This window comes from Calidris pugnax, unplaced genomic scaffold (genome assembly GCF_001431845.1).
Source record: "Calidris pugnax isolate Ruff unplaced genomic scaffold, ASM143184v1 scaffold232, whole genome shotgun sequence".
In the NCBI taxonomy this organism is placed as follows: domain Eukaryota; kingdom Metazoa; phylum Chordata; class Aves; order Charadriiformes; family Scolopacidae; genus Calidris; species Calidris pugnax.
In genome coordinates, this window is record NW_015090956.1 from 714,052 (window position 1) to 727,402 (window position 13,351).

Consider the following 13,351-nt stretch of genomic DNA (forward strand, 5'->3'; position numbering starts at 1 on the left):
CTCCTCAATTACAAGCCACACAAATGCCTATATACAATTATGAAGATATATATACACACTACTCAACGACTACATTCAAGCTTCTTCACTAAAAAGCCTTCACATTTACCATTTAGTTCTGTTCCTCTCTACCAATACATTTTTCAGTAAAGGAAATTCACAACCAGGGTTCAATATAAGATTTTCCCCAATTACAGGAAGAGTCAAGCTCCCCATGGGAATGACAACTGAGCAGGAGTGCAGGTCACCAGAGAGTTTCACTTTTGAGAACTAAGTTCTCCAAAGGTCTAAAATCCCTTGGTATTTCTTTCCTACTTCTCACCACCTGCCTTGAGAGTATCAGCAAGCTTTCCTGGCAAAAGCAGCACTTCAGTCAACAGTTGTAGGTCAGTATTTTGAGCTGGCAGCTGTGGTTTATTATATTAGTCAAGAGTCTACAAAAGATATTAAATAAACAGATTATCTATTTCTAATATTAGGCTTAAATTTGCTGAGGAGACCAAAATATTTGCATCCACCAACAGAAAAAGACTGCAAAACATCGTTCCATGACTGACTCAATTATGAATTTAACTGCAAACGGCATAATTTAGGAACAGCACAAACATCACAGAAAGAACATACTATATTAACACTTACTCAGCCTGCAGTCCTCCTCCTTGCAAATTTGGGCAACCTATAATTTTTCTGGTGATATTATAATAAAATTTCACTATTCTCTGCAAATAAGCACGATGGTTTGCTTACAAATATGCCCCGCTAGGGAGAAAGACATTTTCAAAGTCAACTGGTGATTTTTACTGAGGTTGGGGGAAGGAAGACAAAGGTAGGAAGCGTGACTGCTCATCACACAATTTAACTGCAGTGATAGCTACTGAGTGAACTTCACCATTGTGTGAAGAGGATTGCTGAGATCAAGTTCTATAATGACCCAAACCCAACCTAAAACTGCTGACATGAAAAAAAAAGCAGTCCTGCCTTGACCCTGATTCTGTGTTCCTGGCCTGTATTACCCCTCCTTTAAACCAATGTGAACATCTGGTGACCACACTGGCCATCCACCTAAAACTGCTCTGTGTTAAGATCCCCTTTTTGCTAACATTAGTTACAACCCAGAGCACTTTCTCAGCCAACTTACTGTGGAGCTCCAGGAATGCCTTGACTGATACAGGAGAAAAAAAAAATAAAATAAAATCATAGAAGTACAGAATAGTCTAGGTTGGAAGGGACCTTTAAAGGCCATCTAGTCCAACCCCCCTGCAATGAGCAGGGACATCTTTAACGACATCAGCTTGCTCAGAGCCCCATCCAACCTGACCTTAAATGTTTTCAGGGATGGGGCATCTACCACCTCTCTTGGAAACCTGATTCAGTGTTCCACCACCCTCATTGTAAAAAATTTCTTCCTTATATTTAGTCTAAATGTACCCTCTTTTAGTTTAAAACCATTACCCCTTCTATCGCAACAGGCCCTGCTAAAAAGCTTGTCTTATCTTTCTTATAAAGCCCTCTTTAGGTTATAAGGTCTCCCCACAGACTTCTCCAGGCTGAAGAACCCCAACTCTCTCAGCCTGTCCTCATAGGAGAGGTGCTCCAGCCCCTCCAATCGTCCTCGTGGCCCAAATGACCAGAAGCAGGGGAATTTACCAATTTGGGCTGCAATGCCAGTTTAGATGACTGCAAATGTAGGTGGGACAGGGTAGAGCTGCACCACTGCACAGTCCTCGGCTGTAAGTCAAGCACTTGCACCAACTGGGGCTGTGGTGCCACTTGTCCAGCTCAAAGCACAGCTCCTCCCAGACTCAAATTTGCACATGAATACTCATATACCCATGGTAAAATACCAATCACTCTATTGCCAAAACTTCATTATTAAAACTACACCAAACCCATAAAATACTAGACTCCTTGTTACCTAGGCTCTGGCCTCCCTTTAAAAAAAAAGATCATTAATATAATCTTTTGGAATTGGAAAAATTATTTTAAAATAAAGTCAAGAAACTTGGATTATTTCAAGTATCTGTGTGCTCATCTTGAAGTACATAAAACACTAATATACAGAATTTATCCGTGTCAGTACATCTATACCTCTCCTTGCAAAGCTACTTTTGGCCGATCCTGGCACACTGTTCAACTCAGGGTTTCCCACTTTTGGGTAAAGTCACAGGTGAGCAATTAAGAGCAATCTAAATTCAAGCTTCACGACCAACTGCTTTAAATTAAAACTTGCTACTAAATAAACATGACAAACATTTAGGGATGTATTTTTTAAAGAGCCAATATATCTGCTATATTAACAAAGAACAGAGCATACTGCCTCTCAACACGTGGTTAGAGTCACTCAGTGCAGCATAAATCAATGCTGTGGCAGACACAGGTAGCTCCTGTCGCCTCCTCTCTCCCTGCCCCTCACTGGTTCCAGAACTACTGTTTCCAAGACACAGCCCAAACCAGAAAACTGAGCAGCCAGATTAAAAACAAACACACACAGGCTTTTTTGCTCACAGAAAGGGCCCCCCCGTACAGCTGCCTGCTCAATTTTATGGACTCTAGTCCCAAGAGAAGACATGCAGCAGAATATGATGATTGTAATTATTTAAAAGAGCTAAAAATTCGAGGTTACACCAAGTTCACAACTCCACTGATAACATTTGCAAAGCTTCAAAAGTTAATGTGATTTATTTCTTTGAACCAGCACATTTCATTAAATAACAGCAACAAGCTCATAACAAGCATGTTGTTGTTCCTTGCACCAAAATTAACTCACTAACTAAGAGTAAAGAGAAAATTAGAAGTGTTGGGATATCAATAGTGCATGGGAAAAAAATCCTATTTACATGAAAAATGAAACTGAAGATAAACTTTTATCTCCTTTTTTAGGAGTTTAGGATAGGAAAAAAATGCACCACAGTTACTTGTTTCAGTACGTAAGTGCCCAGAGTGGAAGAGATGTTTTATTTGTCTGAAGAATGTGAAAAACTGCTTATACTTCTTATATTCTATATATGTGTAGAACATCTCCATGTAACTGTATACAACACAAAACTTTTATCGGGGTTCATCAACTGCAAAGTTTGCTACTGTAAAACAAGTCTTTTCTTCCTACAGCTGAGGGAAATTGTGATAAAAGCAACGGTTCATGAAACTGCTTAGAACAGAACTCCCAATTCCTGATAAAACTTCATTGCAACTTTCTCAGTACAATTCACTATTATTACACTTGGTACATTTTTCAGTCCTTAAAATATATTTATATGGGGTTTCAGCATTGAAGATTATCTCATATTCTAGAAGTTGGCACTTACTCTTTTTGTTCAACAAGGTATCTTAATGAAGAGAGTTTGTTGGGTTTTTTTTCCCCCCTCAAGTGAAAACCAAGTATATAGTTTCCTAGATAAATTTGGATCTGTTTATCACAACCATTCTTGCTACACAGAATCACACTTCTCCAATTTTATAATTTGGTGCTGATGTAAATTAGGAACAACACCAGTTAGCTGAGTTTCAAAGTGTAAAATTATTTGGTCTCTAGTATCCCTCAACATTCAGAGAATGCCTTACAAATCATAACTGTGATCACTCTAAACAAACAAGAAGGAACTGTATGGAAGAAGAATAATGGCTCAAGGGAAAGTATCAAGTCAGTAGCAGATTTAAATTAGTATGTTCTGACTTGTGCTTAAGCTATTATAAACTACTACAGCTTTCATGTTTCTTTTTGGGTTAGGTTTTTTGGTGCCTTTTTTTTCTCTTTTAAATCTTCTTTAGCCATGGCAAAGAAGCTTGAAATAAAACCTTATATTCTTTTTTTTTCTCTTGTAAATCTTCTTTAGCTATGGCAAAGAAGCTTGAAATAAAACCTTATAAAATAAGCAAACAATGAAGGGGTGGAATACTTAGCTACTTTCCTAATTACAACCTCCACACAAACACAGGCTTCTACCATGCTATAATGCATCCAGGCCCTACCTTTTCCCACTGTAAGCTGTAATCCACATTGCCACAAGCCAAGGAACAGTTTTAACCAGCATTTCACGTCACCGTACACACGCTGTCTTTATACTAAACGTGTTATCAAAAGTACTATTGCACAACATAAGAGAAACTAACTTACTTTCTTTCCTGGCAAATACATACTTCATATCACATTTCCAGTTTCACAACAGAACAGTTGGTACACCCAGCCTGAACGCAGAGAGCTGGTTGAACCAGAAACGACATTCTATTAAAGCCTGAGTAGGTTTTTAAAACACTAGCCAACAAGAATTGCTGGTAAGTTTAGCACCATTTTAAAAATACGGGATCATGGACGCCCTAAATTTGAAGCAAAATGAATAATAACAAAATACAAGCACCAAAGAACTATTCAGCTATCAAAAACTTTACTTCTCTGCTCTTACTTTCAGAGATTCTCTATAAAAGAAGAAAACCAAGGTTTTAAATTTTAAATTTTTAATCTTTTGAAAGCTCTCTACCATATCTCCTCTCCACCATTAAGCTCTAACAATGCTCATTTTAACTGACCGTGACATTTCTTCATTAACTATACCATCCAAACCTGCATATCTGTATTTTTACTTTGTATAAAACTTTCGATAAGTAAACAATACAGTATCCAGAATGAAAATACAGCAAATAAAGAAGTTTTGTAATATTCACAAACACACTACAGATAGCTTTCAGCTTGTTTTTACAACTTTCATCCACAAAGATATGAGTAGTTTTCTAGATTATAAGTTAGAGTAACACCTGAGCAAGGCTAAAATTATTTTAATTTCCAGTGTTAGTGAATCAACTATGGAAATTCCCTAGATATCAACCCCATGGCTAGCAGAAGCAAAAAGTGAAATATTTTACATGGAACCATCTGAGCAAAAAGTTAAAGTGCACTCCTTTCATATCCCTTCTAAACCAAAAGTCTTCTCCATGACATCTTTTTTTCAGGTGAGGCAGACGACCAAGACAGCTTCTTTTTTGTTCTCATCTCCAGCAGATTTCTCATCACCTCCTCAGATCAATGTCTCTTTTTGCTGCAGCCAAAGGTGGTATTTCTAGAACCCCTATTTCAAGGGCAATTTAGGATCACTGTGTTACTACTTCCTGTGCTAACCACCTCTGCTGCTAAGAGGAATCCAAAACTGAAATTTTCAGTTCCAATGGTCCCCACAGTCTAATATTTTCTGCTGCAAGGATTCAACAGAGGACCAACACTCCAAGTAACACTGAAGGACTTTAACTGTTTATAGTGACTGACATTTAATTTAAAAGGTTTTAGCAACTCTAGGAGTACTAAACGTACGCTAGTTACTGGCACCTAACATTCTCTGCAGCTCAAGATTTGTTTTTCTCCCTGTCCTACGCTACTTATTTCTCAAAATTGATGTTCTTAATATTATCTGATATATATTATAATTATATATCTTAATATATTATCTGATAGTTCCATCCACTTCTGAAACAACCAAAGGCAGGATGGTCGTGTAAATCTTACCTTCCAGACTGTAGAGCAAGTTGAGCAGAAAACTCAAAAAATGCTAAGAGCAAAGCAATCTAAAACATGCCAGATTTTTCTTACCATGCTGAGAGTGTTCAAATGAGAAGTCTTTTAACTACATTTTCCAATCTCCCCATTAAAAATACTACAGCACAACTGAACAAGATGTTAAGAACCAGACTTTCAAAAATGTTTTATGGTTACATAGTCTTATACTAAAGATGATAGCAGACTACTACAGCAAACTGTTGGGAAGTAAAGGTCAATTTAGTTAATAAGGAATTCAGGAAGAGGGAAGCCCAAAATATTTTTTTTTTGTATACTATAACTTTCTGACAAATATGCACGTAGTGCTGCCTTTCTTAAAGGAATGATAAAATAATTTGAGTCAGGAAAAGTATAAAAGGATAAGAATCTCTTGCAAGGAGAAGGATGAGGGACTAATGTCTACATAGGAAGGCAGATTCCCAAATGCTACTCACAAATTACAATTAAGGATATAACGAAGTACAAAACCAGTACAGAATAGAACTACTTACCTATGACAACTTTTGTAAAACAGAGAAATGTGCTCAAACGTGTAACAATATTTCAAAATACTGTATCTGAAGCCATACAGCTATCTACACATAATAAAGCAGTTAACAGTCAGCAAGAAACAAGTAATATCCATCTTCAAGGAGGCAAGAAGTGTAATCACTTCTTTACAACAAAAAAATGCTGATGTATTTATTCAGATTTAACAGGTCACCTAGGTTTGCTATCCATGCAATAAGTAGAGTGGCAAGTCACTACCAGTTGAATGTGCCACCCTATCATCATTAAGTTCATCCACTTATTCCAGAATAAGCAAAAGCCTGCTGCACGTGGCTGTATCTACCCATAATGGCCAGGGCTTCCCAAGCCGTATCTTTTAGCAGTCACAACCAGATCTCCACTCAAATCCAAGGTAGAGAAAATAATATTGTAAAAAAAAAAGTAATAGAAAAAAAAATAGATAAGAACAGGAATGAGAGACTCGGGCGAGGCCACCACCAGACAACTGTGCAGCAGGCAGGAAAGAGGACCATCTGCCTGCTCTCAGCCCTAGCTCTGGCCACCACCTCAGCCCTCCAGCACACCCCATCCCGCGGGCCCAGCGCCGCGGAGCCGGGCCCTGCGCTCCCCTCATCCCGCGGACGGGCCTGGGCCCCACGCTCCTGCGAACGCCCCAGCCCGGGCAGCCCCGCGGCACCTCACAGCCGAACCCACCCCCGGCCGTTGGCGGGCCGCGCCGGGACTCAACCTCTTCCCGGCCCCAGCCACACGGCTTCTGGACCGCGGCCTAAAAATGGCGGAGGCAGCCGCACTTCCCAGGCTGCTCACCCCCGTGCCCGCCCCACCAGCGCCCCAGCACCGAACCGTACTCACCGTCCCGCCCCTCTCTCGTACCCCGACTCCGCACCCTGTCGCTTCGCCACTTCGCCTCGTCCCGCCGGCCCCGGAAGCCGCCGCCTCACGAGCCCCCGCCGCGGCCGGCCGCCATCTTCCTTCCCCCACCAGCGACCGGGCGGCGCACGCACCCTACGTCACCACGCTCAGCGGCGCGGGCAGATGGCCCCCTCCCTTCCCGGCCCCCAGTGCGCAGGCGTACGGGACAAGGCGCGCGCGTCTTCCTCGAGCCTCCCCACTGGCGCCTGCGCTGACAGAAGCCCCGCCCCCCGACCCCTGGTAGGCGCCAAGAGGTGCGCGCGTGCGCGCTGAGGGGCGGCGGGTCTGAGGGGAGGGGTCGCCATGATGGCGCTGAGGGGAGTGGACCCCGGCCTCTCGCTCTTTGCCTTTTCTTGAGGCAGAACCATGACCAAAATTCAAGCCGGGGCAGGGAAGCTGCGCACCCGGCCCCCGCTGGGCTTGAGTTTTGAGGACGCTGGAGGCAGCAAGGTCTCTGCTGGCTCCAGCTGCTCTGAAATGGGTAGTCCCCACAGTTGGGCAAAATATTGCCTCGCTTCGTATTAATACTCCGCTACACCTCACGCAATTCCCCCTGGAATTTGGTTCCTCTTTCCTCGACCTAATTGCCGGGTTTCAAGGCACAACAATCAAGAACAACTAATGTCAATGGCTTACAATTACGTATTTGTGGCGGATGGTGCACATCTGAGACCACTGTCCTATCACTAAGACTGTTAGACTGTGAGTCTTAGTTTACAAAGGTATCAACAAGTACTAATGCCTCCCGATTATAATCATTGTTATGTCCTTTTACCTAGAGCTGTGGGTAAAGAGGTCTAGAACATTGGGCTTTTTAATAAAATTAAGGGAGCCTGTGTATTTAAAATGTCTTAAAAGAAACATTTTGTAGGGCAAACTGAGTTACAGTGGGAGCAGCTACTGGAAAGGAATTCCTGTATCGCAAGGGGCCACTGAGCACTATAAAACAAAGATTGACCTTGCTTTATCTTTAGTTAAAATTATTCTGATCTGTTTAAAGTTACTGTGGTTAATTGGAAAGGCATGTCTGGGCTCACTGGCTTGCAGGAGGCATGATGCCACTGAAGCACAGAAATAAATTGTTTTTGCAGTGAGACAACGTGCCTCAGCTGAGTTGTCATAAAACAGCTCGGTCTTCCAGCACAGAAGCAACATCCAGTTTCCAGTAAGAGCTGAAATAATGCCTCCTTTCTCTCCCCTTGCAACAGCGGTGAAACCCTTATTTCTTTTCTGGAACAGTATATAGGGTGGGTCTCTGCAATCACTTGGCAGAGAACAGGGGAGCAGAGAGGGAAATGCTGCCCAAATGTTCTCTCACTATGATTATAGTTAATAACGCCTTTGACTGTGTCCTAAATTGTGTTATTACACACTTGGGAGTCCCCAGATCTCCAACAGAGGTTAATCGTAACAGGATCCGTTTATCAAAAAGGTCCTCATTAATAAAACCATAATATGCACCTAACGTTTATAAAACACACAGCTTTAATTAGAAATATTTTTATTTACACTAAACAAGACTAGAAAATTATTGAAGGTGTAAAAATCTGCTGTCCTCGTCACGCAATAAAAAAAAAGCAAGAAAACCACCACAAATGTATGCCACCCATGACTAAACTTTCCAAGAGTCAAGAACAAGTTTCTCCATCTCCTTTAGAATTTCCCCCCCCCCCAAAAAAAAACCAACAAAAAAAAGAAGTCACAACAGAAACACATTGAAAATTCCCAAACCAGGGAGAGGGATTTGGAAGAAACAAATACTTGATCCACTGGGAAAAGGCTTTTTGGGTTCTTCAGCTCTGACAACACAGGTGTCCTTACCACCATACACGTGGAAGAAACAAGAAGGACCACACTGCTCTCCAGCCTGAACCCACCCGTGGGTGACACAGCACTGGGGTACCTTGTACCTACAGCTCCCCCAGCCAAAGCCAGGAGCTGGAGTGGCCCAGAGGGCTGAGAAACGGTCACAGTCCCCAGGTTTTTCTGGTCAGAATAAAGGAAGTTGAGGGTTAGTACTGGAAGCTGCGTTTCGTCTGAATGTCGTCAAGAATCTGCTGTAATTCCTCATCTTCAAATCGGCCCTCCAGGCTGCAAGATATGAACAACGAGGGTATGTTAAAGGTTTTAGAAATCATCCCCCTCTCCCCGGACTCATTTCAGACAGCCCTAATTCTCTCCCTGTAGGTCTCAACACCACCATCGCCCACCTGCACCGTGCCACCAGGGACCGCCTGTCACATCACTGTACAAATATCCCTCTAATCCCCATGAAGTGCCTCCTTTTTAAAAGATAAAACTGCCTTCTTCCCAGAACCTCCTGCTGAATAATTTCAAACCGTTTTATCAAAAAGGCAAGGCAGGTGCAGGTTTAAATAGACCTCTCAATGAAGTCCGTATAGGCTTATTCTCATAAGCCAGCCCAGCCTTGGTATGAAATCTTAGCGTACAAGGAAAAAAATGTAATTCAGATGGGTGTTTTGTTCTCTCCTCTACCTCAGGCCATGAGGTAACAAATCAAGAGATGAAGTTACTGCTCCCCCATACTTCATCCACAAAACAGTTCGTCACAGGAGTGATGTCATCTGCTCCAACAGAAAACAAACCCCCCAGAAAACCCCAAACGCAGCTAGGTGGGCTAAGACCCCCAGTTTAAGCTGTTTAGGGACTTTGGGAGTGCTCGTGGATGAGAAGCTCCACATGAGCCAGCAGCGCACGCTGGCAGCCCAGAAAGCCAACCGCATCCTGGGCTGCATTAAAAGAAGCGTGGCCAGCAGGTCGTAGGAGGTGATTCTGCCCCTCTGCTCTGCTCTGGTGAGATCCCACCTGGAGCAATGTGTCCAGGTTTGGAGCCCTCAGCACAGGAAGGACATGGACCTGTTGGAACAGGTCCAGCAGAGGGCCACGAAGATGATCAGAAGGATGGAGCACCTCTGCTGAGAGGACAGGCTGAGAGAGCTGGGGTTATTCAGCCCGCAGAAGACAAGGCTCGAGGGAGACCTTATAGCAGCCTTCCAGTAGCTGAAGGGGACCTACAGGAGAGCTGGGGAGGGACTCTTTGTCAGGGAGTGTTGTAATAGGAGGATGTAGTTTTAAACTGAAAGAGGGGAAATTTATACTAGATACTAGAAAGAAATTATTTGCTGTGAGCCCCTGGCCCAGGTTGCCCAGAGAAGCTGTGGATGCCCCATCCCTGGAGGTGTCCAAGGCCAGGCTAGATGGGGCTTTGAGCAACCTGGTCTGGTGGGAGGTGTCCCTGCCCAGGGCAGGGGGGTTGGAACTCAATGAATGATCTTTAAGATCCCTTCCAACTCTAACCATTCTATGATCCTATGTTTCTATGGTTTACACTTAATCCAGTAAACGTTAGAAGTGTCATTAGGGACACGTACAAAGATGGCCTCACTGTCGGATCAGTGGGTAGGTTTTCCATTAACAGAGCTGGATTGGAGAGGGCATCTGCCCATAGCTGGCCTCAGACCACAGGGAAGTACAAAGCAGTCCTTTCATGACATGGAAATGCTCACCTAGGAATCAAGGCTTTGGCTTCCTCAGCTGTCTCGGGACACAAGTTCGCCAAACACGCCAGCTCAAATTTATGGAGCTTTTTCTGGAGTAGCAAACTGTAAGGAAAGACAACAATTTGATGAAATTACAAGTAAGCTAAAAATAGAAAAGGGCAAAACCTAAACCAAATAGCTTTTTTTTTTTTCCCCACTCTGCTTTTGGCACCAAATTAAATGTTCTTTCAGGAAGAAAGACTAATTATATAACTGCACAGAGGGAAAAAAAAAAAGCCACATCTGTTAACTCCACTTCCTCAGAATTACTCTATAAAGTCTAGAAAATCCTCCCATTTACTGCAATCAGGTGTCATTTAAATACTGAAAACAAAGCAGCTCAGAAGGCTTGGCCTAGACAAAGTACAACCCTCCACGAAGAATTACAATCAAATTTCTCACCTCTTCAGAAAGACAAGATTCAGAATTATAGTACAAATCAGGAAACACCACTAAACTGTACTTTCATAAATCAAAATCAATATTACACACCAGGTTCTCCAGTAGAGTCTTATACCTTGACTTTCCCACTCACCTCCGGACGCTGGCAATGGTTTCCCGGTTTTTGAAGCGGCTGAAGCGCGCTGTGTAGTTCAAGGTTTTCATGAAGACTTCCGAAAGCTCCTGCTCATCTTCTGCGCTCTCGTTCTGTTGCTTACGATGCTCGAGAAGCATATGTACCTCTGAATTTAGAAGAGTTTCTGCAGTTTCAAATTCTACAGTTGAATGAATAAACGTCAGCACACACAAAAAAAAAAAAAAAAAAAAAAAAAAAAAAAAGCATGGATGAGAAATTCCACTTACAGAAGTTTTCTAAATTTAAATTTCTAAATGTAAATTGGCTTTGGGCAAGAAGGAAATGAACAATGTGTGCAAGCCCATTCACCAGTGATTGTGCAGCATTTCATACTGAAAATGCCGATAAAAATCACACCAGTTTGGGTGAAAATCCAACGTCTTTCTCTTTTTGACCACACATTTTATATTTGCAGCCCCAACCTTCTGATTTGTCACATTTTTTGCAGCATGTTTTCTTTCCCCATTTTTGGCAGAACTTAAGTCATGTATGACTTTAGAAAAAAATATGTAGAACTGCAATGTTCAAAACATTCAGAAGAGACATCCATGGTCTTTGGAAGCCTCTGAGTTCTTAAAACACACGTGGATGCTGCTGAATGTTTTTAAAAAGGCTTCATTTACTTGAAAGGTGAACTGACCCTCTAAAATTTTATTACTAGAAAAAAGTTTGAATGGAGTGATAAAGCAACTTGGGCTGAACATGGGTTAGACTACAGATTTTAATGTAAAAACACCCAAAACGCAGTCGTTAAAGACTATGCTTTTTGTAAAAAAATGTGGCAATATCCACCTCCTCCCCTCCTCTCCCCCTCTTTCAGGACAGCTCTGAGGAATTAACACAGCTCTAAAATTTATACTGAATAGTTTTCTGAAAAAAAAATACACAAGAGTGTTAGCGTCCCTAGTTACAACTCAGGCTCTGGACAGCCTGTTTCCTAAAATGCCACACTACCTTAATGTCAAGAGAAATCAATGAAAAAGTAACGGTTATATCAAAAACCAAGATTTTTTTTTCGCTACAACCTGATGTGAATTTTATTTTTAATTATTATTCCTGCGCACACGTAGTGCTCCACGTAGGAACCGTCGCACCTTGGCAATCAGGGCGTCCTTAAATGTACACAAACCGTGTATTATCCCACATTTTAAACAGCCGGGGCTCGGTTCCCGGTGTGTCTGAGGCTGGTGGGGGGGAGTGCGGGGGGCTGAGCCGCCCTGAGGGGAGAGCTCCTTCCCTCAGAGGCGCCCTGAGGGGAAAGCTCCTTCCCGCCTCTGAAGGCGGCGGCCGCCACACTGAGGGGAGAGCTCCACTGAGGGGAGAGCTCCACTGAGGGGAGGCCTCCAACCGCCGCCCGGCCCCCTCGCCGCTCCCCCCCGGCGCCCACCTTTGGGGAAGACGAGCTGCGAGGCGTCCTCCTCCACGTCCGCCGTCCGCGGGTCGCTGCCTCCCGCCGCCATCGCCTCAGCCGCCGGCAGCGGAAGCCCCCACCGGCCGGAAGCGCGGCGCCGCCTCGGCCCCGCCGCTGCGAGGAGGCGGGAGGGACGGAGCGTCCCCTCGGCTCCAGGGCTCAAACCTGCGCCGTTCCGCCCTCACCGGGCTCGGCACAGCCGCACCGGGGGGGCAGCGAGGCGGCAGACGCGTCTTCGCCCCCTCTGGCTTCCCTCCAGAAGCGGATCAGGGAGCTGCGGCCTACTCCGTGTTGCCACCAGAGCGTCCTCCGGCTAGGTAGCAAACATAGGAAAGCTCTAAACTCTACCAGAATATCTGTCTGACTCACTGTGATTATTATACCTCAGTCTGCGAGGGAGGAGTGTCGATACCATTAATGATCCACTTTGAAAAGGCAGTTGCTTTTCCAGGCTATCCCGACGGAATTCTGTAGACCCCCTAAAAGTCCTAAGCAGGCTGAAAATTATTATAGTCTTGATGCTATGTCATGGGACGGCTGCCAGTGAAATTAACTTAAAGAGTTGTATTTCCCCCGGAGAGATCACATGTAAGTGCCTAACCAGCCTAAGACTCTTAAAGTAATCATCTTACCAGACCTTACTGTGTTATCCTGTCCCCTTAAGGAAAGGCAAAAATAGACTGTTGGAGGATTTATGATGAAACCATGCCGCTTCTCACGAACTTGCATCCATACCTAGGTGAATCCTTTCCCACATTCCAGGAAAAGGAACACATCCAGAATAAACTATACGAATATGAAGGGGTCAGATCGCAGTTCCTTTAACGTTTATTACCTGG

General features: G+C 43.6%; 2 protein-coding genes across 2 annotated transcripts in view; both read right to left on the bottom strand.

The window, feature by feature from the left end:
* Positions 1-7,041, bottom strand: part of LOC106893861 (pre-mRNA 3' end processing protein WDR33-like) — a 43,720-nt gene extending 36,679 nt beyond the window's left edge. The window contains exon 1 of the mRNA XM_014952120.1: positions 6,905-7,041. The gene's annotated coding sequence lies outside the window, so the exon portion shown is untranslated. The remainder of the gene's footprint in view (positions 1-6,904) is intronic.
* A 1,390-nt stretch (positions 7,042-8,431) lies between these two features.
* Positions 8,432-12,636, bottom strand: POLR2D (polymerase (RNA) II (DNA directed) polypeptide D). Its single transcript, XM_014952119.1, has 4 exons — positions 12,489-12,636; positions 11,060-11,240; positions 10,492-10,587; positions 8,432-9,055 (listed from the first exon to the last, which is right to left on the bottom strand). Exons 1-4 carry the CDS (start codon positions 12,559-12,561, stop codon positions 8,977-8,979), a joined length of 429 nt encoding a protein of 142 aa, XP_014807605.1. The 5' UTR covers positions 12,562-12,636; the 3' UTR covers positions 8,432-8,976.
* Positions 12,637-13,351: the final 715 nt, after the last annotated feature.

Bases quoted from the DNA above. Each gene is read 5' to 3' on its own strand.
- POLR2D (XM_014952119.1), bottom strand. From the start codon at position 12,561: ATGGCGGCGGGAGGCAGCGACCCGCGGACGGCGGACGTGGAGGAGGAC. The intron at 11,241-12,488 runs GTGGGCGCCGGG...ATTCAACTGTAG, and splicing joins GCAGCTCGTCTTCCCCAAAG to AATTTGAAACTGCAGAAACT. The intron at 9,056-10,491 runs GTGAGCATTTCC...CATATCTTGCAG, and splicing joins GCCAAAGCCTTGATTCCTAG to CCTGGAGGGCCGATTTGAAG.